At 43.4% G+C, this 27,934-nt stretch overlaps 2 protein-coding genes across 9 annotated transcripts in view; one reads left to right on the forward strand and one right to left on the reverse strand.

The window, feature by feature from the left end:
* MYO9B (myosin IXB) overlaps positions 1-17,671 on the reverse strand; it is a 43,743-nt gene extending 26,072 nt beyond the window's left edge. For all 8 annotated transcript variants that reach the window (XM_059870105.1, XM_059870103.1, XM_059870104.1 and 5 more), the window contains exons 1-4: positions 17,595-17,671; positions 12,265-12,373; positions 8,795-9,688; positions 514-608 (exon numbers count right to left, since the gene is read on the reverse strand). In XM_059870105.1, the coding sequence (XP_059726088.1) occupies positions 514-608; positions 8,795-9,631 (932 nt within the window). In that variant the 5' untranslated portion in view covers positions 9,632-9,688; positions 12,265-12,373; positions 17,595-17,671. The remainder of the gene's footprint in view (positions 1-513; positions 609-8,794; positions 9,689-12,264; positions 12,374-17,594) is intronic.
* A 1,001-nt stretch (positions 17,672-18,672) lies between these two features.
* HAUS8 (HAUS augmin like complex subunit 8) lies at positions 18,673-25,825 on the forward strand. The gene is made up of 10 exons (XM_059870109.1): positions 18,673-18,829; positions 18,960-19,063; positions 19,374-19,470; positions 20,284-20,397; positions 20,887-20,972; positions 21,564-21,635; positions 22,132-22,290; positions 23,099-23,240; positions 24,257-24,398; positions 25,130-25,825. The coding sequence occupies exons 1-10, from the start codon at positions 18,769-18,771 to the stop codon at positions 25,248-25,250; spliced, it is 1,098 nt and encodes a 365-aa protein (XP_059726092.1). The 5' UTR covers positions 18,673-18,768; the 3' UTR covers positions 25,251-25,825.
* Positions 25,826-27,934: the final 2,109 nt, after the last annotated feature.

Here is a 27,934-nt window from a genome sequence, read left to right on the forward strand (position 1 = left end):
AGGGATTGCTCATGACACTCCACAGTGCCTCAGAACCAGCAAATGCAGGCATTAAATATCTCATGTTTTAAGACCTTCAGATATAAGCACACACATTTGGTTAAGTAATTTTATAGCTTTCTTTATCTCTCTAGCTGATGTTTAAACTGTTTCTTTAAAATGGCTTCCTCAAATCTATTTCACTTCTCTCCACTCCTCTTAAAAATTCAGACCTTCTGTTTTTAAATGCAGAATGGAGAGGGCAGGGGGTGTTATGCAAAAGCCTTCATTTACCATGAAGGTAAAGAAACAGCAGCAAATCCTTAACATGAGCAAGCTGTACAGCAAAGTCAGAATATTGAGCATCACCTGACAATTCCACACAGCTCAGTTCACAGAATTTTAAATTCCACAGCACCAAGCTATTTTCACATGAGCAGAGCTTCAACAAGGCAGCATTTTAAGTCCAACAGAGGCTTCCCAGTTCCTAAAAGCACAGAGATCACCCCCAGAATCAGCTCACCCTGTACTTACCCCCTGACAATCCCATTCTCTAAATAGTTGACTTGAATGAACTTCCCAAAACGACTGGAGTTATTGTTATGTGCTGTTTTTGCATTTCCAAATGCCTGCAAGAAAGCAAAATGAGTTAAAGTTCAATCCAACTGAATATGTCAATGCACAGCTTCCCAAGCTCTTCTGTTCATTGTTCACATTCCTGTTGGCTTCCAGAATAAATCAGAATATTGGGGGAATTACAGCAGACAAAGAGCAAAAAGGCAGCCTAGGAAGCCCCCAGGCTCCTCACAGAACTGTCTGTGCTGATTATTTCACCCCTGCAGTAGTATTGGTGGGACTGAGGGAAGGGAAGAACACTTTTAGGTATTTTCAGGAGTACAGCACAGGTAACCACAGGCAGAGAGTGCAAATTAGCCTCAAGCAATAACAATTAGGACCTCAGAGAAGACATTCAGCAGGGTGAAGAGAGCACAACCACCATGAAATCACCCCTTCCACACAAAAGTCACAAACCACAACCTATTCCCCCACATATTGCTACCATGGAAGAAAATTCACACTAAACACAACTTTTCTTCAAGGGAGACAGAACATTAATATCTCATTTATAAAGTCAGCCAAGGAATTTCAAAGTTGTGTATTCAAAAAAAGAGGAAAAGGATCACAGGTAACCACAGGCAGAGAGTGCAAATCAGCCTCAAGCAATTACAAAAAATTAGGACCTCAGAGAAGACATTCAGCAGGGTGAAGAGAGCACAACCACCATGAAATCACCCCTTCCACACAAAGGTCACAAACCACAACCTATTCCCCCACTTACTGCTACCACGGAAGAAAATTCACATTAAACCAAACTTTTCTTCAAGACAAGAAATTTTCAAAGGAATTTTCCAAGTTGTGTGTTCAAAAAAAAAAACACAAGAAGGACAAACAGAAAAATTCTGGTTTACAGAACAACTCATTGGGCAGCTACTCTGCTGCACAACACTGAAAAATGGAGTTTTATGATGAGCTGCCAGGAAAGAAAAAAAATAGATATGGCACAAATCTTAGCTGTGCATTTCTAATTCCTCTAGCAGATCATGAGTTCTCTGACAGCTGCTAATACACACATAACACAAAATCTCTGCATGAGCCACTCTTAACTACAAAGGAAAATCATTCCATGTGAAAGCCCAGTACCATTTGTTACTGGGAATGTCTTTATCAACTCTTAGCCATGTGGTCCAAGGGCAAGGAAGCTTGTCACCCTTCCAGCAGACAGCATCTACAGAAGGAAACCTCCCCAAAATGCAATTACTGCTCGGGGTGGGCTATCCCAGCACCTCCTGCCACAGATATTTCCTCTGAAAGCTCCAAGCTATGAAGTCCCCATTAGGAAATCCTCCCTAGCACAGAACCCTTGTGAAATGATGTGTGGAATGAGAGCACAGAGCTGTGCAATCTCTTCACACACACACACACACACAGACAGACACACAGACACACTCCCTGCCACATCCAGAGCATGAGGGATGTGAGGGTTCTGCACCCAGCTCAGGGCTGGCTAGGAAATGGATTGGTAGAAAAGGTTTAGAACTTGACAGAAGCTTTACATAGTATCTATCTCTATGTAAATTGTGAGATAAGAAAGGCTGATTTAGAAATGCTATGCAATAAGATAGATATTGTTGAGAGAGAAATGAAAATAGAAATAAGCTTTAAAGGATGGTTCTGTAAAACAGATTAGATATTTTGGAGAAATAGAATTATGAAAGATGTAGTGTATTAGGATTTATGAGGGGTAATTTTTTGAGAGTATTCAATCTTTTCTGTTCAAGAGGTTACTGATTTATTTAAATGGGCTGGTTGATTTTTTATGATAATTTCAGAGTGGTAGGTGTTGTTGTGGTTTCTATTAAAAACTTCTATCTTCACTCCTTACTAGGACAACATGTCTTTTTCTACAAATCCATTTCCACGTGTGTACACCCAGCCATGGTGTACACATCCAAACAGGGGCTATTTCCATGGAAAACACTGGCATTATCATTATCTGTATGCTTCCCTTCTCCTCTGGTTTTGGTTTTGTTTTTTTTCAAAGTACCTTAAGGGTTTCAGCAGGGCTGCAGTGGAACTTTTAGGCCATTAATTCCAGACCAGGTTCTCCAAGCTCTCCCACAAGCAGATTTCTACCACTATCAGCATTCAGAAGATCTGAAAAACTTCCTATACACTGGAGAGGGTCCATAACTCTTCAGGTAACTGTTATACCTGACCTAAAGGAAGAAACTCAAGGAGCTTTTCCTGTGCACAGTAACTGTGCTCCAACTCCAGAAAACTCAACAGGCTTCAGTAGGGAGAGGATTTGGACCCAGAAGTGCTCCCAGATGAGCACTTCTCATCTGTGAGCACTTCTCAGCTGAGGCTGAGCTCCAGCTCTGCATTTTCCAAGACCACAGCACATGTGACAGTGCCAACAGCATCCCCACTCAGATTTTTCAAAGCAAGCATTGCCCAGCCACCAAGATCTCTCTGCAGTATTTATCCCCCAATGTATCACCTGATTTCCCTTTTTTAGAGCCCATTTTGCATGCACATGCATATTAATAGATGCATAAAATCTAGGTCAGCTCCCTGCAGCTGCCAAAGCAGCAGTGAAAGTCCTGTGACATCAGCACAGTGAACTGTCAGTAAATCAAACCCCTCTTCCTCTCCAGGACAGTGGCTCAGCTCCTGCTCTCTGCAGAACACCATCCAACTTCCCACTCTGGGCTTTGGGAAATGCTGCAGTGAACTCTGCCAGGCTGCAGAGTAATGAACTTACAAAATGATCCCAGAAAACTTTTTGATAAAGTTTTCCAGTTTAAGCCACCAGTGAACTATCAGTTCACCAGCTATGTCCAAGAAGCCCAATCACAGAACAGCTAAATGTGCAAATCCTTTTTTATTGATAAATATTTTTGGCATTATAGAGTTAAGAAATCCCATAACTCAGGCTTCCTGAAAAACTTTTCTCAGTGATTACTCATGTAAGCAATGAATACAGTTTAAAACTAAAGGCTCTTATGATCTCATGTGTCTGGTATTTAGTCAAAGCACACAGCAAATTCTTAAAAGCTGATCTAATATTAACAGTTTTTAGGAAAGTTTTCATGTACCCATTTCCTCAGAAAAGCCTTTAACATCTACAACTTTTTAAAGAACATTCCAAGTCAGGAAATATTCTGGGTGGGTTTTTTTTTTTTTTTTTTGGTAACATTTCACTTTAATGACTGTTACCACATTCTTCAAAATACTTTGAAGAGTACAAAATAAATTCACAAGAAAATTTAGCTAAAGATAATGAATCCTTTATATAGCAAACCCATTCACTGTTTTCCCTTGTGAGTCCATGAGAAGACAAAACCAAAAAACTAAAACTAAATCACTGCAATGTACTACACCAGCTGAATAAAACAGGGTGAGTCAAAAATAGCAGAGCAATGGTAGCAGGAATGAGAGCTGGGATAGCCTATTCTGGGAGGCAGGAAGTCATTCAACCCATCCTCTTACCTTGGAATGCAAGAGGCAGAAACTGGAGCCTGACACAACAGGGATAGAGATAAAAGTATGCAGAAAATCATCAATTTCTCCTTTTATTTGTTAAAAAAACCCCAAACAACAAAATCCCAACCCCCACACACATGCCCCCAGCATGTACCTCAGGAACACAACAAAAATCTCATTTAGTTGTTTCATAAGAATTGCCAAAATCTGAGAAAGCTCTTGGCAGTTTGATGTAAACCACTAGCTCCATGGCAGAACCACCCCTGCACACAGCCCCAGCTCCCAAAGTGCCACAGGACAGGGGAGACCCCAGTTCCACACCCTGGCAGAGGAAAGGACTCCTTCAGAGCTGAGCTTGGTTTAACTTCACTTGGTTTAAGTGGTCCTTACAACCATGCTGTGAAGTATCCACTCACCAACAGGAAATTCTGCAACTCCTCCTGCTGGGGGATGTCCTGGGAGCTCCAAGCAATCCCCCTGGCAGGACTGAATGAAGAACAAGGTGATTTTTCCCCAAGAGTTGTGTGCAGCAGGGAAAAGCAGGTAACATGACATTTCTACCAGAAAAAACCAGTGCCATGCAAGCAAATGGAAAAAGAAGTTCCATTCCTCCTCTGATTAGGATTCTTAAAGCAAAGCCATGCAGACAATGCCTCAAAAGAAGCACTTTCCCTGGGAGAGAGCAGGCTGCACCCACAAAGTGCATGTGAGGCTTTTGATGCCTCAGGTTTGAGCTTTTCTATTTTTCAGACTCTGTGCTGCTTTAGTGGGTGGGTCTGGGCTTCACATTATGGGATGGTGAGCTCTGTGCACAGAGCAGGGAGACAAAACAATTCCTGCTCCAGCTGGGGACCAAGGACAAATGACCCAAATCTCAGCCCAAGAGCACAAACCCCGTGGGCTGGAGAGAGAAAAACAAGGATGGGACTGGATGGGCTGGGGCTGGAATGGGACAATGAACTGCAAGGTGCAAATGGAGCAGAACTGATGCCAGGGAGAGACCCTGTGCCCTGGTGTCCATTTTGGGCCCATTTTGGTTCATCTTGGGTGCAGCCCTGGCTGGGCTCTTGTGCTGCCCAGGGTGGGTCCATTGAGGCCTCCTAATAAATCCCTGCTTTATTCTTTAGCTCTGTCTGGTCTCTGCTCTAGGCCAGCCTTCACAAGGCATCACTTTGATGGTAAATAGAAATGAAAACCAGAGCTGAAGCTCCACTGAGCTCCAGCCCATCTCATCCCAAAGGCACCAGCACAGTGGGCCTGTCAAGAGGGAAACAGAGCTGGCAGCAAGTTGCTCTGCTCTTCTGCACAGAGTTCTAAAGCATAAAGCTTGCTATGATTAAATTTTAGAAGTTTTTAAACCTGGTGAGTTCTAGAAAATCTGATCTGCCCCCACCTGATCATGCTGTCAATAAAGATTCTTCTTTAGAAGACCAATTAATAAAAGCTTCCTGTTGGAATTTCCATTTTATTTGGCCTTAATTCTTTCCAAAGACTGGTTCAGCATCATTGAGAAACCAGAACACATCCAGATGGGAATAAGCAATGATTTTCAAAATAATACATGAAGAATTATGACACCCCAAATATTTTCATCTGTCCCAACCCCTCTCAGCTCCCATTTCAGAGGGAAATGAACTTTCAGCACACTCAAAGTCACTGAAATTCTGTAATGAACAGGGGACACTGAGGGTTCCAACTTAACAACAGACAGGCAGGGGAAGCTCTGCTTCCAGAAAACAAAGCTCCCATTCCCTCTGTTCTCTCACCACATGTTCCTATCCCCTAACTCAATTTTCTGCCACTTTACTGAATTAACTGGCCTGAAGAATAAGTGAACATTAGGTTTCCAAAATAAATTCAGAGTCTTAGATAGCATGCTGTGCATTTCATAGCTGAAACATGCAGTTAAGCCATTTTTCCCTGATGAAAGGAAAATATAAATTTATTGGAAACTTCTTCAGTGTGTGTGGAAAGGTTTGTCTTGTTTGAGACTATAAAATAAACAAAGGTTTGATTCACTATTCCCAATTTGACCCAAATAGTTTCCAAGTGTAAATTTCTTCTTAGGATTTCAATCAAAATTAACTTGAACTTAGTCAATACAAGAAGACAAAGCTTCAAGTCAGGGAACTGTATTTTAATTCCTAAATTTAGAAAAGGTTGAAAACGATAGGAGTATCTTAAAACAGAGCTTATATTTATCTTCCCACCAGTTTTAAAGAAACTGGAGATGATCTCCCTTAGCCTGGAGATACAATTAAAACAAAGGAGAAAACAACAAACCATAATGTGAGAGCAATTCCTACACAGGAGAGGCAACTGAGACCAGCACAAAGCTCAGCTTTAGGCACCACTGTCCAGGGAAGCAGCCTCACTTCCTGATCCTTTTTCTCTGGAAAGCTGCAAGCAGTGCCAAACATAATCAGAATTATTGCACTTGGTCTCTGCTTGTGAGCTCCCCTTCAAGGAGCCTTTTAAACAGCTCAAAAGTGTGCTGGGATGGAGCAGGAAGTGTCAGAGCTGCCCCATGACCACCCTCCTCTCCCAGCCCATGTGACAGCACTTGTGCTGATACCGTGGTTAATTTTTAACCCCATTGTCTCAGCATCAGGGCTTTCATCTCTCAGATGCTTGACAAGGCAACATCAAGCAACATTTAACATCAAATCTTTCATGGCCCAGCTGTAACTCCATTCTTCAGGCTAGAAATTGTAATCAAGGAACAAAAACATTAACAATAGTTTATCTGTAAACTGTTCAGAGATTTGAACTCAGATTAATCAGCCAACTCAGAAACAGGATTCAGTAAGAAATGTTTCTGTTCCCTAAGCATGAAAAGATCAAATCATAAATCCACCTCCATAACACTCAAATTGTGCTCAACCCTCTGTGCTAGAAACAGCTGCTCTAACCCCTTGAACTTTCACACAAGGTCAGCCTACAAACAGCCCCACTTTACTTAGGTAGCAGAAAAATAAGAGATAACTAAAATGAGGAAGTTCTGAGCCAAAACGCAACCCAGTTCTACATCATGGAAGTTTAGAGTCAAAAAACACATTTTCAACTTTGATGAAGATTCAGAATAAAACTTCAAAGTTAAACAGAGCATTCTCAAATAGTCTGGGCACACTAAAATTATTTGTGCAAAAAATCCCCAGAAACATTCATTTAAGAAAAACTCCCTTGTAGCACTTGAGTTCCCTTCAGTAAAAACCCCAAATGAGTCACCAGGGATGGACTGAGAAGTGACCAGCTCTAAGAGGAGCCTGCAGTCAGTTTAACTTCCACAAAGCAACATAAGCTTTCTGTGCATCCCTCCCCAGGACCAAGAGTTGACTTTTAAAAAAAATTATGCTTAGTGACAGAAATTGGGAAACATGGAAGCTTCACTGTCAGCTGAATCAGCCCTGATGCATCAAAACAGGAGAACTGGATTTTACCTCTTTTGTTCCAAGGCCGCCTTTTGGATGCACACTGAACTTAAATGAACATCTATTCAATTCCAAAAGACTATTTTCTTATGAAAAGTATTACTAAATGCTCAGTGGAAGTCTGAAGAAATTGTGGTACTTAAGACAACCAGTCTTAGCATAGAGAAACACAAATATCTCTTTATGAGCATGCCCAGCTTTACACAACAGCCTGTGACTCCAACAAAGTTAGGAATTTTAGTTCTGAGCCCAGGAATACCTGCATTTGTCACTCAGCAGACAAACAGGACCTTAAATCTCTGCCTGGTTTGACACAGCTGTACCAGGTCTGTAGACAAGGATATGAAAGACTTAAATTTATCAAAGGCAGAGAGATCAGCTGATCAAGCAGGGCTTTCCACTGTGACCCCTTCCTGTTTTCTGTTTAGAACTGCAAACTTGAACTCCAGGAACCAAAAAGCCTCAATTTTACTTCTTCTTTCAAGCAGCTGAAAGCAACACAAAAAAGAACTTGCCTATATTCCTCATTCTTTACAGAAGAGCTTTAAGAAAAGCTTGACCTTTTTTTTTATGAAGGAGTTAGTACATTTGAAACTAAGCCTAAAAATTAGAATAATAGTGTTGAAGCTCTTTGCTGTTGAAGATTTTGTTATGGGTGAGCATGACATCCATCCACACTTCTGGGGTTATTCCTTTAAGAGAGTAAAAGGGCCTAACAGAGCAGTTTAAGTTTATCCTGACATTACCTAGCACAGGGCCAGCTGTACTCCCCTCCTTCTCACATGTTTAGTTTTGCTTTCTGTTGGAAATGCTGTAATAATTAAAAGCCAAAACAGACTCCTACTTTCTCCCCAACTCAAAATGTTGCTCTCTTCCACAAACAGCTGTAGAAAGAACTCCCTCAAAAAGTGAGTTCAGTAAAATGCTCACACACAAAGGCAGGATCACACCAAGCAGTTGATGCTTCAGTGGAACAATATGTATGAAAAATTTGCTTATGATTTGATTCAAATGCCATCAAAACTTTCAGATGGAAAACACAGGTAACCTCTGCCTCAGATTATTGGTGTTCAGTGGTGCAAAGTTAAGTCATATACAAATTACAAGCAACAGGAAGTCAAGTAAACATAACCAGGAAGATGAAATAGAAGCAGTCGGGTAACGCCGCCAAGCACCACTGCAGCCCAGTGACATTTAAACCTACACCAAGTGACAAGCCTAAACCAGTGACATTTTAAGCCTAAACCAAGTAGGTGACTCAGAAGCAGCATTCATCAGCAGCTATTTGAAGTTTTAAAAAACAATTTGCACGAAAGGCAACTTGAGGATGAATTTACCTCCAGAACTGGTCCAGCTCCCAGAATGGTTCTCTCCACACCACTGGCGTACCCTTTCTGGCTCAGTGCTGTGAGGCAGTGAATTAGGAAGTTTGTGCTTTGGGTTTTCCCAGACCCACTTTCACCTGATATAACGATGCACTGATTAACATGTTTTTTAAGCATTGTGTGATAGGCCACATCAGCAATGGCAAAAATATGAGGCTCCAACTTCCCAAGCTGATGGTTCTCATACATCTTGACATACTTGGGGTTATAAATGGGCAGGAACTTGAAGGGGTTAATTGCAATCAGGATACTTCCTGCATAAGTGTAGATTCTGTGCTTCAGGAAGCGGCACTTGAGATTCTCCAGGAGCGTTGTCTCGGTCAGGTTGGGCAGATTGCAAAGGTCATCAAAGTCCTCCTGGTGCCAGGGCAGAAAACCCCTCTCCACCAAGCGCCGGGCATCCGTCTCCTTGGAGAGCAGCTGCATCTGCACATACTTGATGGAGCCATCAGTGTTCCTCTCCTGCAGCAGGAAGTAGTACCCATCCTTCTGAGGGTGCTCGTCCTGAGCGCGCCGCGGCCAAAGCAAAACCCTGTGCACAGGAGAATCGTTTATGTCGAGTACCCATTCTTCTCCACCTGATTCTTTCACCTCCACGAGCACATAATGTTTGGAGACATCCAAGTTTAAGATGTTAATCACATCCTTGATGACATCTGATGACGTACTGTCCTTGGTTGCTGTCACTTTGCAGCAGGGAGCGCTTTCTGTTGAGAGCTGGGGGTAAATATGAAGATTATAGGCTGCCTTTGCCTGGCAAACTGCACTGTCAGCATCTTTTAAACTCATTCTGTCCCCAGATGGGCTTCAGTCTTCCACCCCTGCTTAATATGCAGTGCCCATTGTCTGAAAAAAACCAGAAAAATGAAAAATCAGGTGTTAAAAAGTGTGTACAACAGGTATTAGGGCAAGGTGCGATTTTTCTGCAGGATGAGAACACAGTTATTACACAGGGCATTTGTTCTTTAATAACTTACTACCAGTGATATTATTGCTAACAGCCTGTTTGGGATATCCTATGGAGTGCAGAGCTGCCACAGCACCCAGCCTCCTTTCACTTTTCATTCTACTCCCATGCCACCCCTTCCACCCTGTCATGGCACACAAGAATTCATACAAACAATGCAAAACAAACCAGGATCAATGTTCAAACTCAAACTTCCTCATTTCCCCAGGTTAGTTTTAGCCCAGATGCTTTCCTGACCTTGGTCCACATAAACATTTATCCACCCTCCCACAGAAACTCCTCCTTAAGGCTGCAGCAGCAGTTTGAGGCAGAAACAAGGTTTGGTCACTTATTAAGTCAGCAGTGGCAGTTTAGAGCAGCCACAAGTTATGGCAGAGGATCAGTGCACATAGACACAAGGAGGAAACAGCTCTGACACTGAGAGCCACTTTTTTCCCTAACTGAGCTCCTTCCATGAGAAGTACAAGACAGGTAGAGCATCTGCCCCACTGAGCTCTCAGGAAGCAGAGCCCCCAGCTGCCTGGAGCAGACACTGCTGTCAGCCCCCTCTAACACAGCACAGGCATCTCCTCAACACAGGTCACTCACACAGCCAAGAGACTGCTCATTGCACTTGAGTGAACCACATCCTTGCTACAGAGGGGATGAACATGACTTTTATCTTCCATTTTAGGCAAAAAAGTAAAGTGAAGTCTTATTGCAACTACTTTTCAGCAGCAAACAAGATCCTAAACAACCCACTTCATTCACAAGCCTTTATACCCATCACATCAACTCCTTCCTCGCTGGGCTCAGGAGCCTCATTCACACATCTCCAAAAATCATTCATCACCAGGGCTTTTTCCTCCCTTCAGCCTTGGGGCAGGCCAGACACGTAACTCCAGCCTATCACCAACCTCAGAAGCCACCTCTTCCTCACTGCCAAGCTAAAAGTCTCTAGACTCTGTCACATCTGTGCCTTCCCCAGTGATTTTCTTCTCATGTGTAGCTTGGTGCCCTCAGGTCACCAGGACTAAGTTTGCCCATGCTGCTTTAGCTCCACAGTTCCTTTGCTTATCAAGAAGTACTGGAGGGGAAGGATAATGAAGTACCCCTTTGTTTCTGTCTGTAAAACTTCATTCTGAGAATAGCAGTTCAACTTTTCTTTCAAGAACAAAGTGTTCTAATTATACACTGACATGCCAAATACATTAAAAAAAAAAAAGAGGAAAGAGGCAGAGAAATGCCAAAGAAGTTACTTTTTGCCACTAAACAACTGCACAGGAACTTGCACAAGGCCACAGAGAGTAATCATTTCAAATTAAAATCAGTAGAGTTGGAGGCTTTTAGCTGCCACTTCCAGCGCAAGTAATGAATCACTTCACAAAACATATGACATAGCTGTGGCTCATGAACAGCCTCTGAGGAGGGAGCTGTGCTTTCAGGGACTCTGCACAGACAGCTTACAGCAGACACTGCCACACAAGCTGGATCATTTGTAGTGGCTACTCATCAAAAGGAAGGCTGAATAAGGCACAGATGGCGAGACAAACCACACAACATCTCTGATCAAACTGTATGATCCACCCAAAGCTGTTTTTCCCCATTAAATGGCATTCTCTGTTCATTAAGCAGGGCTGGTTCCAAGAAGCAGGCCATACAAAGGCTGCAGCAGTGAGCTCCAAGTGCCCTCTCCATTTCCTGTAATTACCACTGACCACTAAAGAAGTCTGAAGCACCTTTGAAGCAATTAAGCAAGTGTTAAGCATTCTTACTATATAAAAGCTCAAACCTTGACACAGAGTAGAAAGTGCAGCAGACTGCTGCTCATGGGGAAAATCCACCTGAGCACAGACAGAAAAACAGAACAACAGCGACCATTTTCCTCTGCAGCTACTCAGGGACACAGCCTTGTGCAGACTTCCTTTTTTCACTCCCCAGCAATTAGTTTCAGACACACAGTCTGCTGAGTTAGAGGAAGTCCCCTCAGTAAGCATTTTGGTCAAAACAGCTCCCTAAAAACGTTGCACCAGCTTTTTGCCAACACAGAAGAGCTGAACCTCAGTGCTGACCTGTGACTTTACTAACACACATTTCCTAACCTTGTCTCATGTCAGCCACCAAAATTTGGGACATTGCTCAAGATCCCAGTTCACACTTCCCAAAGGGGAAATCAGAGTGCAGATGCCACTTCTCTGCAAGTGACAAACCCAAGGCCATTAGAGCCAGTAGGATCTGCTCAATGTGTAAAATTCACTTTTTCCATCTGAGAATGTCCAGATATTGCAGAGGTTTGAGGAAAACCTGCTGGTCTCCTACTAGTTGTGATTTTCTTAGAAAGGATATAAAATTTATTTGATGACAATACTGCTCTGAAAAAGACAGACCTCTGGCTTTTCACTAAACAATTTTTCAAGCTACAAATGAGAATATAAAAGCAAAAGAGCATTCACTGGACAGATTATAAATTGGTTACCTAATGAGTCCCAGTATTCAACCAAGGACAGGTGTCTTCAAGCAGTTGGAGGATGAGTTCCTAGTGAAGATGGGTTCCTGGCATCAAAGTAAACATTTTCATGATGGTTCTAAAAAAAAGGAAAGTTACTGATAAAGAACATTTCATAACTAGAGAAGGCAGCAAGTGAACAAGAAGTTAAATCAGTTATATAGTTCAGTAATCGAGGAGCAAGAAAACAACTGCTTAACAAATTTCTGCTGAGTTTACAGATATATAAAACTTCAGCTTTATCCAAGAACCAATCTATATCAGAGGGATGGAAGAGGAGCTATCCTGAAATAGGTTTGAAAGCATAGCAAGGAATTATTTGAACATGGTATTCTACCAGAACACCACAAGCATGACAGTGAATGCAATCTCCAGATAAATATAAATTAGTATTTCTTTAGGCAGCCATATCACCCTTGGATCAGAAGATACGTGACCAACACAACATCTAGAATAAAAGCAAATTCCAGTTAAGGAGCTAAGGGCAGCAACAACAAGAAAATACCCCCCCTTACAGGCAAACACTCTGCAAGCTTTGTCTGCAAGGAGCACACAGAGGACACTGTTATCAGGGGCAGCCCTTGCACAGGACCTGCACTTGGGTGCAATCACCAGGCTAGAGGACAAAGCCACAACACAAGGCAGAGGCTGCAATTCACAGCTAAACAAACTCAGGCAAACAGGAGACATAAACATCAGCAGAAGGTTAAACTGCAAAAATTTAACTGACACCAATGAGGCCTGGCTGCCAAACCTCTTTTTAGAAAATCAGCCAGCCTCCAGTAACCAAGTTAATTAGAAGAGTTAATTAGGTACCACCCTCTGGTTTAGGTCAAGAGCAGTCTGAAGAGATGCTTGCAATGATTCCTTCTCATTTTATGATCAATTATTTAGACAGTTTAAAGCAATTGAAATATTTATTCAATGTGATTTGGCTCATCATGGAAGCACAAGCCTGAATTCAGGTGCAGAGAATACTGGAAGTAAAAGGAGAAATACAAGAAAGAAAGTAATACTGAAACCATACACATCAGCAGGCAAACCCTGCAGCCCAACCACCATGGCTGGCTTCTCTCTGGAGGTGGAAATTCTGCAGTTACCTCAAGTTCTTTCAATACCTTTTCTTATAAGAAATCCCTTTTCAATATACAGAAGAGGAAAAAAAAAATCTGTAACTTCACTTTTTGCTCAGACAATTTTAGTAACAAAACCAAAAAATTCCAATTCTAGATGGTAATTTTGATGGTATTTTGTAAGTTTTCCAGACTCCATTAAGCCAATTAATTTTTTAATAGTCATTAAAGCCAACAGTGTCCACTTGGTAACAGAGTGGAACTCCAGCAGAGAGCTTTGCCCCAATCAGTGCAGGGTATCTCTTTAGTTTAAATAAGGCCATAATTTGAAGCCACATATTTAGTCAATGAATCATGGTGAAGCTAAAAAGGGAAAGCTACCATTACAGCAAAATTGTTGAGGATGAACTGTATAATATTCCAGTTCATCACATTTTCATGTGCATTTCCACTGCTGCATTCCTCAAAGGGAAAGATTCCAGCTTCTCCCACTGCTCAGCAAGCAATTCTCAACACAAAAGGGGAAATGTACCACAGGCACTTGACCTCTGATATTCTCCAACACCAGAACTGCCAGTGACCATCCCAAAAAGAGACCAATCTGCCTGGTCAAATTGCAAACATTTAGCAATTTCAAAAATATTCAGCTATTACCAACCTTGATTTCCACAGCAAGGGATTTCCAGCAAATCAGGCTACAGAGACACTTTAAAATTTCCATAATTAACAGTGCAATTAACAGGAAAGGTAAAGATCCTTGTCCTACCTCATGTCATAAGGACAAGTGCTGTTAATTGAGCATAATTGATTTTAATTTTTTTCAGTATTCCAAGCATTTGTAGATTACCTGAAAATCACTTCAGGTTCTAGTCACACTTCAGTGTTTTCCTTGGTTATAAAAAATTCAACTGGACCAAACAACTTTAGATCTTTGCTTTTCTTTACCTAAAAGCTCTTGGATTTTCTGCTCCAAAGGAGGAGTTCTGAATGGACCACTCAAAAATTACAACACATTTGTTACCACCACTCTTTGCAATCAACCCTGCAGGGAAGTTACTGCCCCAAGTGCCTGACAAAGGAGAAGCTGGGCTGCAATGTAGTGTAACACAGGAAAAAGTCAAAGAAATCACTTTTGGTACAGCAGTTCCTTCTCAGTTACCTGCTCCTGGGGCCCTGATCCCAACCCCCACCCTAAACCAGCCACTTCCTCTGAATGACTCAAATGCACAATCTCACCTCAAAACACAGACATCTTATCAGGCTTTACAGGGATGGGAGATGATACTACCTTAGAAAAGTGTGATGTCACAGAGTTACAGATGCACATGAGAGCATGATTCAGAAAATGTGGCCCAGTTGAGGAATCAAGGCAAAGCACCTGAAAGGCTCAGAGGTAAAGAGTGCAAGCCAAAAGAACTTTAGGGGCCATTCTACCACCTTTTGTAATTTTCTTAATTTTTTCCTTAACAGCACTACAGCTGTCAGCAAAGGAAATAAAAGTTTCACTGCTCTAATGTTGCATTTACACGGATGAGAAATTTTATGAAGAAACTTTAGGCTGAACTTTTGTGTGAACAGAATGTACACATGTCCAAAATAGCTTTAAAAACACTTTTATTGTTTAGTATCAATGGTCTTTATAGAAAGGGCAGATTTTTCTGGAAGCTGCATTGAGTTTCATTTGGTAATCAGAGACACACAACACAATAAAGCCTTGATAAAAGCAACTCCACAAGCCACGCTTAAGTCACTTGATACACCAAGAAAACACAATATTCTACAGACAAAACCTTTGAATTTTCATTTTGGGAAATAAAGACATTCCTATCCTTCCCATTAGAAAAATAAACCCTTATCAGCATCTCGGGCTTTGCTTCTCCTTGATATTAGCATAAACAGGCCTTGTTTCTCAGAAATGTGATAAACACCTTCAGCCTTCAAATTCCCAAAAAAACACTGAGCCAGAACATTTTGTTGAATCAGAGCCTTTCACTCTTTTCCTTGACTGTTGAGATAGCCAATACTGTTGCATTTTTTGGGAATTCTTCCTTTTTAAAAGCCTAGGATATGCAAATCCTGCCCTCTGACCTTGGAGCTGAGGAAAGGCCATATTTAGCCTCAGTGTGCATGTGAGTCAAACATGTTATTCATGCACAGGATTATCCAAGAGGTCTAATGTTTGAATCACCATGGGTCAGAAAACTGCCTGCACAGAGTATTCCTTCCTAGGTGAATCTCCTTTAAATCTTTCATCAGCTGCATTTACTCTCCCTAAATTATTCAGTTCCATGGGCGTTTTGGGTTCCACAGAAAAGCCCAGACCTGGGAGTCCTCCCACTGGGAATGGACACTTTGTGCAGGCAGCTGTCACAGCAGGAGCTGCAACATTCAACTTGTGAAAAAGCTTTTTGTTGAGACAAATGTTCAAGCACAGTAACAAAACAAACCAAAAAAAAAAAAAAAAAAGTCCCAAAGTGCACAGTTCTACAAAACACTCAGCATTAGTGCAGTAACTCCCGAGTTTTGTGTGAATAATGAAGGATTAAAGATTGAGGAAGTGGCCTCAGATGCATCATTCTGAAAGGCACAGTGTTATTGCACCTCAGATGTAGGGCAGGCAGAAAACCTCAAAGCAGTGCAAAGACAAAAAAAAAACCCAAGGTGAACTATTTTCTAAAAAAAGCCACAATGAATCTTGGAGCTAATATAAATATGCATTAAATGCTCCCCAAGCTGCTTCCCCTACATTAAATGGATTTGTTCCTGACAAGATCCTGAGTTAAAGTCACCCAGGGCTCACTAAAACTTGCTGGCTGTGATGCCAACATCCTAAACCGGAATGCAAGCTTACCCCACGCTGTTACTTTAGGGCAAGTTCTTCAGCCCTGGATTCCAGCTAACAGGCCTGAAATCAAAGAGCTCCTAATTACCCATGACAAACTTATTTGCAAACAGCTTGGCAGACGCACCGATACCGATCCACCTCTAGGAGCACCGTGGGAGGATGCTGATGACATCTTTGAAAGGCTAATTGCATCTGCCAGGAGCCTGAGATCATCTCCAGCCCTTTGCTCCACTGCCACCCTTTTCCAGAAGGTGAAATCAAAGAATGGCTGAGCTCGTTTGCATCCAAAGTGCTTCTCGCTTTTCACAAACGCGAATTGCAAATAAAGCTGGGCGAGAATTTTGCCAAAATGCTTACAGAGTAACAGAAAACAAAGCTAAAATGATACTGGGAATTCATCTTCCACCAGGATCACACATACCTGTATCAGACCGACGGCCAGAATTGTCATGAGTCAGGATAGTAGTCTGATACTTTTAGTCTAGAAACATGTAACAAAGGATGTTCCTAGCTTGCAAAAGTTTTACTTCCCAGAGATTGCAAAACTAAGCTTGCCAAAAAGACAGAGCACTATCGACACGCACACAGCAAGAGGCAGGATTCAAGTGGGCAATGACAGTCATCACGATAAAGCACGATCTCAGCACAGCAGCAGCACCAGCTGTCAAGAGCTGCTCGAAAATAACACAAAGAAACCAAAGAACCCTGAGAGTTTTAACGAATTTTTTGAAAGATCGTGAGACTTGTGTCTGAAAGATTACAGGATGTTCATACCGAGAGTCAGAGACATCACAGAACACTGAAAAATCATAAGCAGGGGCGGAAAAAACCGAGAGCTGGAAGCAACACCGTGCCCTGCTCAGCGGGCAGGCTCTGCCCCAGAGACGGGAGGCACAGCCGGAGTCAGACACTTCCCTTCTCCTGGGCACCGCCAGCTCCTCGGGCACGGCTGACACAAAGTTTATCAGCATCTGCCCGTGCCCGGCACAGCCCCGGAGCCGGGCACAGCTCCGGAGCCGGGCACAGCCCCGGAGCCGGGCACAGCCCCCGGCCCCGAGCACACCCGAGCTCCTCAGGGCGTCCCAGGGAACCGCTTCGGCCCCGAGCTCCTCAGGGCGGCTACCCCAGCCTGGAAGTGACCCCCAGACAGCCCCTCCGAGCCGACCCTCCCACGCTCCCTCACATCTGTCCCGAGGCACCGACCCTCACAGATCCCCTCAGAGCCGACCCCCACACGCCCCCTCAGAGCTGCTCCGGCCGCCCACAGCGCTCGGTGCGAGACCCGGTCGCTGCGAGGCACGGCCACCCCAGCGCTGGGTAGCCCGTAGAGAAGGAGCGGGAGGTTTGCGGAGCCGGGGGAAGAGGAGCGCGGGGCCCGTTACCTGCGCCGGTGTCGAAGCGCGGCCGCCCGGCCCGGCCCCGCCGCCGCCACAGGCCCCGCGCGCGCCACTTCCGGGTGGGGGGGGCCGGGGCGCGCCCATTCAGCGCCGCGCTCGCCCCGCGCATGCGCCGCCCCGCGGCAGGGCCGGGGTGGGGGGCGCGGAGCGGCGGCACGGCCTGAGGGGAGTGGGGGGGATGTGGCGGGCGGTTATCCGGGGTGCCCGGGTTCGAGCCCTGAGCCCGCTTCTCGCTCCCGGCATGGGTGGGCGGCGGCAGCCAGGTGCTGTCGGTCTGTCTGAGGCAGCGGGGGTGGATTCTTGTCAAAACCAAAGAATCCTAGAGTCCCGCTGAGCCGGGGAGCATCCCCACCCGCCGCTGCGGCTGTTGTGGGGTGGCTGGTGCCCGGTGTGTCAGAGCAGTGGGGCACAGTGGTTCACAGAGTTGCTTGGGTTGGAAGGGACCTCAGGAGCTCACTCAGTACAACCCCTGTCTCCACCTGGTGCAGATGAGCGTCCCTCCAGACAGAAATTCCACATCCTCCCTGGGCAGCTGTGCCAGTCCTCGGCCACCCTCAATGTAAAGTTCTTTCTCATGTTAAGGGGTTTGTCTTGTGTTTTAGTTTGTGCCCCTTACGCCTCGTCCTGTCACTGGGCACCACTGAGCAGTGGCACCATCCTCTGGACACCCCTTGGAGATATTTCTATATTTCTATAGGATTGATGGGATCCTCTCTCAGCCCTCTCTTCTCTGGGCTAACCAGGCCCAGCTCCCACAGTCTCCTCATCACAGAGATGCTTTAGACTCATCATCTCTGGGGCCTCCGCTGGATTTTCTCCAGTAGTCCTTTATCTTTCTTGTGCTGAGGAGCCCAGAACAGACTCCACCAGCTAAAAGCCTGAAGTAAGGAGCGCTTTTAGGGCCAGCCGTGCTGCAGGAATAGCCAGACCCTCCTTTAACGCTTTATTTAAAAGCAGCGCAGCCCCCGGGGCTGAGCCCTGGAGCCGGGCTCGTGTCATTCCTCCGCCCCGCCAGGGGGCGCACTGCCGGCCCCTCACAGCTCCCGCCCGGGCGGGCGCATGCGCGGTGATTCAAACGCGATGGCGGCTGCGGCGGCTCGGGGCTGAAGGGGAGCCATCCCCGCCCGGCCCCTCGCCCGCCCGCCGCTGCCTCGGCACGATGTCCTCGGAGGGCAGCGGCACGGCGGCGGCCGAAAAACCGCCTAAAGCTAAGCGGAAAGGTAGCGTGGGGTGAGGGCGGACCCGTGCTGGCTGAGGCTGGAGCCCGGCCCGGCCCGGCCCATGGGGGATCCGGCCTGAGGCGGGACGGCCCGCGGTGGGCCCGGCTGAGCTCTCTTTGCTCTCTTTCAGGAGGAAGAATCGTCCCGTCTCGCTACATGCAGTTCGTTAAGAAACACAGCAAGAAGGTGCCGAGGCAGCCAAGCTCAGGTGTCGCTCAGCGAAAGGCAGAAAAGGTGTGTGGGGCTACTTGGACGTGTGGCAGTGAGGAGAAAAAACAAACAAACAAAAAATCCCCCCCCCCCCAAAAAAAAAACCCACCCAAACAACAACAAAAAAAACATAAAAAACCGGGAGGGAAACCGCCTCTGGTGGGGTTATGAGGGACTTGTGGAGTGCTGCTAGGTGTGAGCTTGGGACTGTACTCCGGTGACTTGCGAAGCAGCAGGGTGCCCTGGGATTTAGTTGTTGTTTATTGTCAACATTTAATTTGAAGGTAAGATATTGCTGATTATGTTCTGTCTTAGCTGTTTTCTTTATTTTCAGGATGCTTCCTCAAGTTCCTCTTCATCAAATAGTTCTCTGCCATCTTCTAGAACTAAAGCAGAATTGGTTGTCTCTCAGAATCATGAAGCTTCTGCTAGTAGGTTTTACAAGTGTTTAAAAGTTATTCTTTTGTATTTCCAGCCTATGAGACTTAACAACTCTAAGGTATTGATATTTTGTGTTATTTGCATTACTGGCAGTTCTTATTTGTATGCATAGGAAATTAAGAAGCTTGATGTGGGACTAAGACAAATCAGGTCCTGGCTCTGGAATTGAGTGATTGGGTCTTTCCTGCCTTCTACACGAGGCTTTGAATGTTCTTTTCCTCTGCCCTCATCATTACTCTGCTTTTTTTAGTTGATCTTTCTGTTAAACCAAATGTGAGTGACTGAAAATCTGTCTGCAAAACCATGCATTTTATTTCTTTTGTTATTACCAATGGTTCCTGTCTGGTGTTACTGAAAGTCCTTGGTTGTCTCCACAGATATCCAGTTACTGAGACAAATCATTCCCTTGTTTTCAGTGAATTGGGACTTTAAAGGGTCTCACTTTATGGGATCATTTGAGAGTGAGCTTTAGCCATAATAATTTTCCATTCTGGCCACAATTCCAATTCATAACTTTCTTAGGAGGTTCAAGAAAAATAATTTTTTAAGGCTGTTCATTAGAAACCAGGTGCTCATTAGACATTGCTGGGAAGAGAGAGTTTCTGATGAGCTCAAGAGGGGCCTTGTCCAGGTGCAGTTCATCAAGGCCCAAGGAGCATTTCTCAGGTCATAGTGGGGTGTGAGGGGAGGGATGTGACCAAATCAGCTTCTCTGGGCCTCTACAGCCTGCAATTGTGAACTTGTGCTGAACCTCATGCTTCTAGTTCTAATTCTTCTAGTCTGATAACAGCTTCTTTCTGTAGGTGTGGACCTCAGCTCATTGAATCTGGCTGCTTTTGAGAAGGGTAACTTGCACTCCACTTTATTAGATGAAGAGAAAATGAAGCTACCAGACCTTGATATTTCTGATATTAATGGTAAATTTCCATTCATGTGCCATTTCTGGAGTTTGTTTCTTTTTATTTTTAATGTATGTGCTGAAACTTGGGGCTAAGAAATTGTTGTATTCTTGTATATTCACAAAAGGATTTTAAGCAGAGATACTAATACCTTTAGAGTTTAAATTAACCTCTTGATTTCTGGTATCTTTTGGGTGCTCAGTTTTTATTTAAAGTCAAAAAGTAAAGAATAAAGTAAAAAATTAAAGTACTCTTGAGTCTTTGTTCCTAAAACAGGTGGGTGTCAGCCCTTCTGAAAAGAGGATCACATTTGATTGTCACTTAAAGCTAAATGATCCATACCTGCTCATGAGTATATCAGAGCCAGAAACAGAGCACAGATCTTTTTTTACTGGTGCACACAATCATTTTGAAATTATCTCTGCCTTTAAAGAGCCTGGTGGTCTATTGACCCACCCTACAGACCTCACAGAGGAGCAGCACACTAACTTTGTTCTTGTGATTCAGATAAAAGTGACCCCAGAAAGAGTTCTCATTCAGAATGTGCTTCAGATGAGGATTCAGAGACAAAGAAAAGTGAACAGACTGATGAGGTGAGTGTCACTGCTTACATTGGTCATGATATTTATTTTGAAATGAAGATTTTCTGCTTATCTTTAATCTGAATTAGAGCTGAGGTCCTGGGAGGACCTAAAGCCTCCTTGCAGAAGTCAGTGCTGGCAGTGTTTGGTGTGTTGATCAGATACCTGGACACTTAACAGAGCTTTCCTTCCATTACTTGTGATAAAGAATCTGTTCCAACTATTGCATCTCCTCAGGTGGATTCTTGTATTCCTGCCCATGCTCTTTAATTGTATCACATTATCTTTAAGTGTTTCCTGGCATTTTTGTTCTGAGAACAAACACTGATTCAGTCTAATAAAAAGGGCCTTATTTGTGGATCTCATTCAGTGTAGCACTGGAACTTCAAATTCTCTACCAGAATTATGAAAATCTGCTGAAAATATTATAAAAGGTGGTGGTTTAAAGAGATGTATTTAATTAACATGAGTGTTTAAAAAACAAACCTCTGTCATTGAGCTGCCTGTTGGCATGAATTGGACTATTAGTAATTAATTTAACCACTGATAAAACAGTTGTTTAAATACCAAACTTGATGGAGAATATTCTTTTCTTTTCTGAAGGAAACTAATTCTTTCGATCTGATGGAAGAGCTGGAATCTGAGACACTACTTTTAACTTTCCTAAGAATAAAGGTGAGAGTTGATCAAATATTTGGTGTTTAAGACAGAACTTGATATTGAGGAATTGTTTAATTTCTTAAATGCTTCCTGACCTGTAAAAGTTGGATTTTTGTGACTCTATATGTTCATCATTTGTAAAACCATAGGACTTCTGTGACAACTCTTAAGAATGGATTCAGTGCCAGTTTCTTAAGCTAGTGCTGGTTCTTAGGAATTAGGGGGAGGCAGAAGTTTTGGGAAAAATGTGAGTCTGTGTGGAGTTGAAGGTTGTGGCAGTGACTTTGTTCCCTCAGTGCTCTGTGTGTGTATTTTACAAAAAGAAACAGGGGTGGGCCCAGAGTCTTGAGAGGGTTTTTAACTCTGGTTTTCTGTACTTACTGTGTGAGGTCTCCTCTTCATTAATTGAAACTCTTTGGTCTGGTCTGAGGCTTGCATTTCTTTATTCAGAATATGTTGATTGCTCAGATGTAGCATTGCTTTAATTGTGAATATTTTTGGGATGTAATAGACAGAAAAAAAAGTTGCCAAGATGGAGAAAAAAGCAGAGAAAAACTTGCTAATGTTGTGTGAAGAAAATCGGAAACAACAGGAGAAGCTCTGGGAGCTGAAACGTGAAATTCTGCTCAAGGAGAGAGAGCAGAAGCTCAATGAAACATTAGACAAACAGGTAAGTTTTAATTAATGCTTCTCTGATAGTTACAGAAACTCATTTATGAAGTAATCCTTTATCCAGGGGAGATTTCCCTGTTTCTGTGGCCTGCAGGGGTGCAGTTTTATACATCTTAAAGGAAATAAATATCTCCTTCCTGTTGAGGTCTGCAGCAGCTTTGTCACTGAGTTCCCTGGTGGACAGGCAGGAAGGAGACACTGGAGCTCTTGGGCAAGGGCAGAGATTGCAGTGGCTGCCAGGGCAGGGTCTGGGTGATGCTCAGGAGGTGAAAGTACCAAAACCACAGAACATCCCACTTGGGCAACTCCAGCTGTGGTCAGAGCTGGGATGCCACCCCTTAGAGAGAAGTGGGCATCTTTATTTGCCTTGTTTGTTTGTGTTAGCCACAAATAGTTCTGGCCTCATTGTAAGAAGACAGGTTTCTAATGAATAATTAATGTTTGAATAATGAATTTTCAAAACTGAATCTCTTTGCTTTTTAACAAATACACATTGCAAAAATTGAACAAGGCTTTTGGAGAGCGTGCTTGTGAATTACAGTCAGAGGATCTGATATAAAACCCTTGGCTGTGTTGCCAATATCTCTGAGCTACAGAAACAAGGGAACTGGTACTGAGGACAGAGAGGAAAACATAATCAACAGTTTAATAGGATTATTGTACCACAGACTTCTTGAATTCCTCTGTCAGTAAGCATTTCAGAGTGGTGTTTGGTTTGATCATAAAGTATTTTTCTGTAGTGAGCCAGCTGTGTAATTACAGAAGATGTGCTTTTGGAGAAGTGTTGTTCAGTGTGTCTCTTGCAGATAGAAGTGCTGTCCCCCCTCGTTGCTGTGTGTGAACAGTTTAAAGAGCAATACAAAAGCTTTGCAGCTTCCCTGGATGCTGCGAGACACGAATTGCCCATAAAGAACATTCACATAGAAGGAGATAAGCAAACCTACCTTGGTATGAAAATTTCATTTCTCAAATTTGCTTTCAGTTACAGTGGGTTTATGCTAAAAAACTTCTCACTTTGTTACTGCTGCATCTGCCCCTGGAGGAGCTGTGTGTGCTCTGAGAGCCTGTGTGGGCACTGGGCTGCAGCAATAATCCCATGTTGTGCTGTGTGTAGTTCTTACCTCTGTTTAACCACTTAACTACACAATTTTTTATCTTGCAGCAGAGAAGAAATAAACTTTAAGTTAGCTCAGTCTTCACATACATCCTCTTTAGCAGGTTTCTATGTATTTTAACTGTATTCGTGGCATTCCTCCCACTTTCTTTTTCCTCCTGTATAAACAAGTTGTAAGAATGCTCTGATCTTTCTTGTTTCTGTGTTTGAGGGACAGAGTCACCTGGGCAGACTTGCTTGTGTTTCTTGCAGAACTGGAGCTTAAATATTATTGTGTGCTGTCTTGAATCAGAATATTTAATCAATCAGTACATGCATTTTGTATTGAAGTCTGGACAAAAAGTTACATTTTTGAATTGCTGCTCTGCAAAAAACAAGATTCTTAAATCATTTACAGTAATCTTGCACTTTAAGACAAGTGCAAAATATTTACTGAAGAACTTAGAATTCTTGTGAGAAGACTAGAAAGGAATAGGTGCATTTTTTTTCTTTGTGAATGTTGAAGGAAATGGCTGAGTAAATTTCATGGAGGGGGTACATGCCAACAGCAATACATGAAACTGGCCAGGGAACTTCAGGTGTCTAAAGCTTGTTTTTCCTCTTACATTTCTCTTAAAAATCTTTGACATACTCTAAAAGAGAGCTTGATGAGCAATTTTAATGGCCTGTTGCTGGTGCTAGTCACAACAGTGAAAAATAATTTGGCTTTCAGAGTTTCATGGTGTTTTTGTGAAAGCTGGACAATATTTTTTTTGTAATCTAGTTCAGCTGTCTCTGGGTAACTCCAGCTGTTAATATCTTGTATTAACTGGTTCATTTTTAGTGATACCTTTAACTTCTCATCTTCCAGATGAACTAGAAAAGCAATTAATGATCACACAGGAGCTCCTGACAGAAGTTATGCCAAACCACTCAGAGGATGGTGCAAAAGCACTTGGTGCACTGAAGGAGCTTCAAGAAGTGTCTCAGCAGCTGAGTAAAGGGCTTCAAAGGTATCACAACAATTGGGTGGAAAGACTTGTTGACTAAATATTCTGAGGAAAATCTATAGCCCTTGCCAGTGTATCTCCAGAACTCAGGCTGGAGGAGAGTTATCTGAGGGTTTGGTAGCACTGTGTAATTCTCTTTGTAGCACTCATCTGTATGTCTGTCCCTGCCTGCCTGCAGTCACAGTAGGGTGTTTGGGGTTGGGTTTGTACTCCAGGTGAGCCATTCTCTGACACTTCAGCTGAGAAGTTCACTGAGCCAGAACAGACTTGGCAAATTTAGGTATGTAGGAGTGGAGAAACCCAGGAGACAGAAAAGTGAGCTGCAAACTGTCTTAAATAACAACCCAGCAAAAGTGTCATCCTTGAGGAGGCACCAGGAGCACAGAGAAGGGGTTTCTCCTACTGTTGTGACAACAAATCCAAAGCATCCCTGGGAGGGTGAGGAAGGGATAAAGCATGACTAATGTCCTTCCCTTCCTTCATTGCCCCAGAAGAGATTGGAGTTTAAATCTTTGAAGATGAATAGACCATTAAGCCACTCATCTCCCCTTCCTGCAAACTGCCCCATCTCTCCTCCTAGTTCTTACTTTGGAGAAGAAAATTCACATTTTACATTTGTTTTCTTCTGGTGGGGCCATAGTAGGAGAAAGATGCAGATGTCCAGGCATGCAGTCTTTGGGCTAAAGCAGAGTTATTATCCTTCAGAGTCACTGATTTAGCTTCATGTGTTCCAGGAGCTTCACAGATGTGCAGAACCTGTCCTTTGAAGCCAGTAAAGAAGTTTCTCTGCATAACCAATACTTGTGTGAAGAGAAGCACGGAGTAGATGTTGTGAAACGCTGGTATTTCAACTGACTTTCTGTGTTGTTTTACTACTGGGTAGGTACTAACTCAAAGCCAGCAGACTTCTTATCCTTTTACTTCTGATGTGGACATAGAACTTGCCCAGTTTTTCAGTGAAGCCAGCAGCAGGGCTGCTACTGATACAGGAATTGGAGAGTTGTTCTGCAGGCTGTCCCACAGGGAAACGTCACTGCTTGCTTTTAATGGGGATTTCTGTGACAGGTTTTCCATCCCTTTCTGCCCTGACAGAACTGAAAGGTAAATGATTAAAAGTGCTATTCCTGGCAAATCTGGCCTGTGTGGTAATTACAGCTTGAGCACTGGTTGCTCGCTGAACAACTTCTGCAGGAACTCTGATTTGTCCCATATTTCTGGATGTGTTAGGTGGGTATAAAGCACTTGCTTGGAAGGAGCCTGGTCACTTTATACAAATGAGAAGTTTTGGTTACTTCTCACTTCTTCTTCATTGCCTAATTGCCTTGTAAATAAATTATTGAAATTAGAAATGCTTTTGTATAAATCTGACTCCTCTGTAAGGATTTTGTTGTTTTTAATAATAAAGACTATTCTCCACTGCTCTGTCAGAAGCCTCCAAGTTTGAGTATGTTCACTGATCTCTTACAGCAGCTTTTGTTTCCATCTGGCCTTCCTTAGAGCTCATACTGCACGATCCAGTGTCCCAGTGCTCAGCCATGAGCACCCCAAGGGCTGGGGCCAAAGGATTGGGAATGGGGAAAGGAACCACAAACCTGATCACTGAATGCATGTGCTGTGCTAGGAGCATCCAAGCCACATCTGGCATGTTTCTTCAACATCCTTTCCTTTTCTCTACATTTTTCTCTGGAAGATGTGCTGTAACCTGTATTTTTTAACCTGTGGAACCTCATTCTGTGATGATTTTTCACGTTTCTAGCTTAAGCTGTGTCTATAAGGCTTTTTGGCTTACTCCTAAAATACCTGGAGTATTATCCTTGCACTCCTTCAGGTGCTGTTCAGGCTTTCTTCCTGGCACTGCTAAAGTTCTAACTAGATTTTCACCTTTTATTAAAAATCAGGAGTAAATAAAGTAACTGGATCAGTCATTGTGCCACACCCATAAAACAAATTGTTCAGACCCTCCTTGCATACAATCTGTGTCATTTTTTTAGCAGTAGCTTCTCTGTGAACCAGTGTTATTTCAGGATTTCCATCTGTTATTTCTTTTTCCTCACCATCTGCACCTGGCACTTCACCTGTGTGGCTGCAGTCCAGCACATCAGCAAGGAGGATGGTGCAGCTGCATCAGGCTCTGGGGCAGGAGCATGAGCTGCATCCATGAATTTGGCCACTGGATGGGGAACTTTGCCCAGCAAAGTCAGCTCGGCTGTACATGTTCGGGCTGGTTGGTTTTGGTGGATGGAGATGTGGGGAGAAAGGCTCCAACGTGATGAAACTGGTTTGGATTATTGCTGAGCTGTGTGTCCTCACACCTTTAACATCTTTATGATCAGTGTGTCAAGTCTGAGACTGAAAGTTGGGAAAGTTGATCTTAAATATGAGAGAGGAAGGATGAAATTGAAATCAGTATTGTAGTGTGTTGATAATGTCTGCACAGGCATATCAAAATGTCTTTCATAGGATCCCTTAATGGTACACCTCACTGATGGTCTGAAAAAATATTTTCTTTTTAAGAAATACTTTAATTTAAACCCATTATTTGCAGTCAAGTGACTTTCTACCCTTGAGATACTGTTGGATGGGTATACCTGTGACTATAGGGCATGAAATCACATGACACACACACACTGCTGTTCTCAAGGTAAAAAAGGGAAGTTTATTTTCTGATTCTAACATTTCTAGATTTCCAAAAGTGACAGTGGATGGGAGGGTGACAGTGCCACCTCTCCAATGACACTGGACAAACCAACAGTCCATCAAATTTCTCCTCCTCCATAAACGAATGCAAAACAATAAGTTATTTACAGAAAGTGTGTGAGAAAGTTTGTTACAAGAATGTAAACAGCAGAAGGCTTAGAAAATTTTAAAAAACCAAGGCGACATCTACCTACACCCAAGCGTTCCTTGAGCAGCAGCCAGCCATGCCACTTTTCCCTCTGCAGAGCAGTGGAATGCTGCTGTTCTCCCCCCGGGGCGGTGCTTGCTGTGAGCTCAATTAAAGGCTGTAAATCTTGCGGGGGCAGCAGTTCAGCCCCGCTGCTGCAGGCGGCACTCGCTGCCCTCCTCATCCTCCCACCAGGCAGAGGGGAGTCCTGGGGCTGAAGCCAAACTGCTGCTCCACAACAATTCTGTGCCCGGGGATGTGCTCTCATTGTTTCAGAAGAATCAGACATTAATTTTAGCATTCTGGCCATTCTTTAAACGGAGCACTTGTGTAATTCTTTGTACAAATGGTACAACAAGTGTTAGCTAAAGCAGCTCGGCCTCTCCAGGAAAGGGTTTTAAACTGCTTTGAACTGAGACTTTTTCTTCTTGGTTTTCATGAATGTTCTTTCTAAGTGGTCCCGTTTTGGCTCTTTGCAGAAGTGTTTTAGGCTCCTCCACCTTGAAATATTGCAGAATATTCCACAGAATTGGCTGCTGTCATTTAGCACTGTACAAACAACAACAAAGAACTGCAGAATCACTGGAGCAGGAGCTAAACAGATGTGACACCACTTATTTTGTGTTTTCCACTTATTTTCTGACAATGTCACATG

Source organism: Haemorhous mexicanus, chromosome 29 (assembly GCF_027477595.1).
Source record: "Haemorhous mexicanus isolate bHaeMex1 chromosome 29, bHaeMex1.pri, whole genome shotgun sequence".
NCBI lineage: Eukaryota > Metazoa > Chordata > Aves > Passeriformes > Fringillidae > Haemorhous > Haemorhous mexicanus.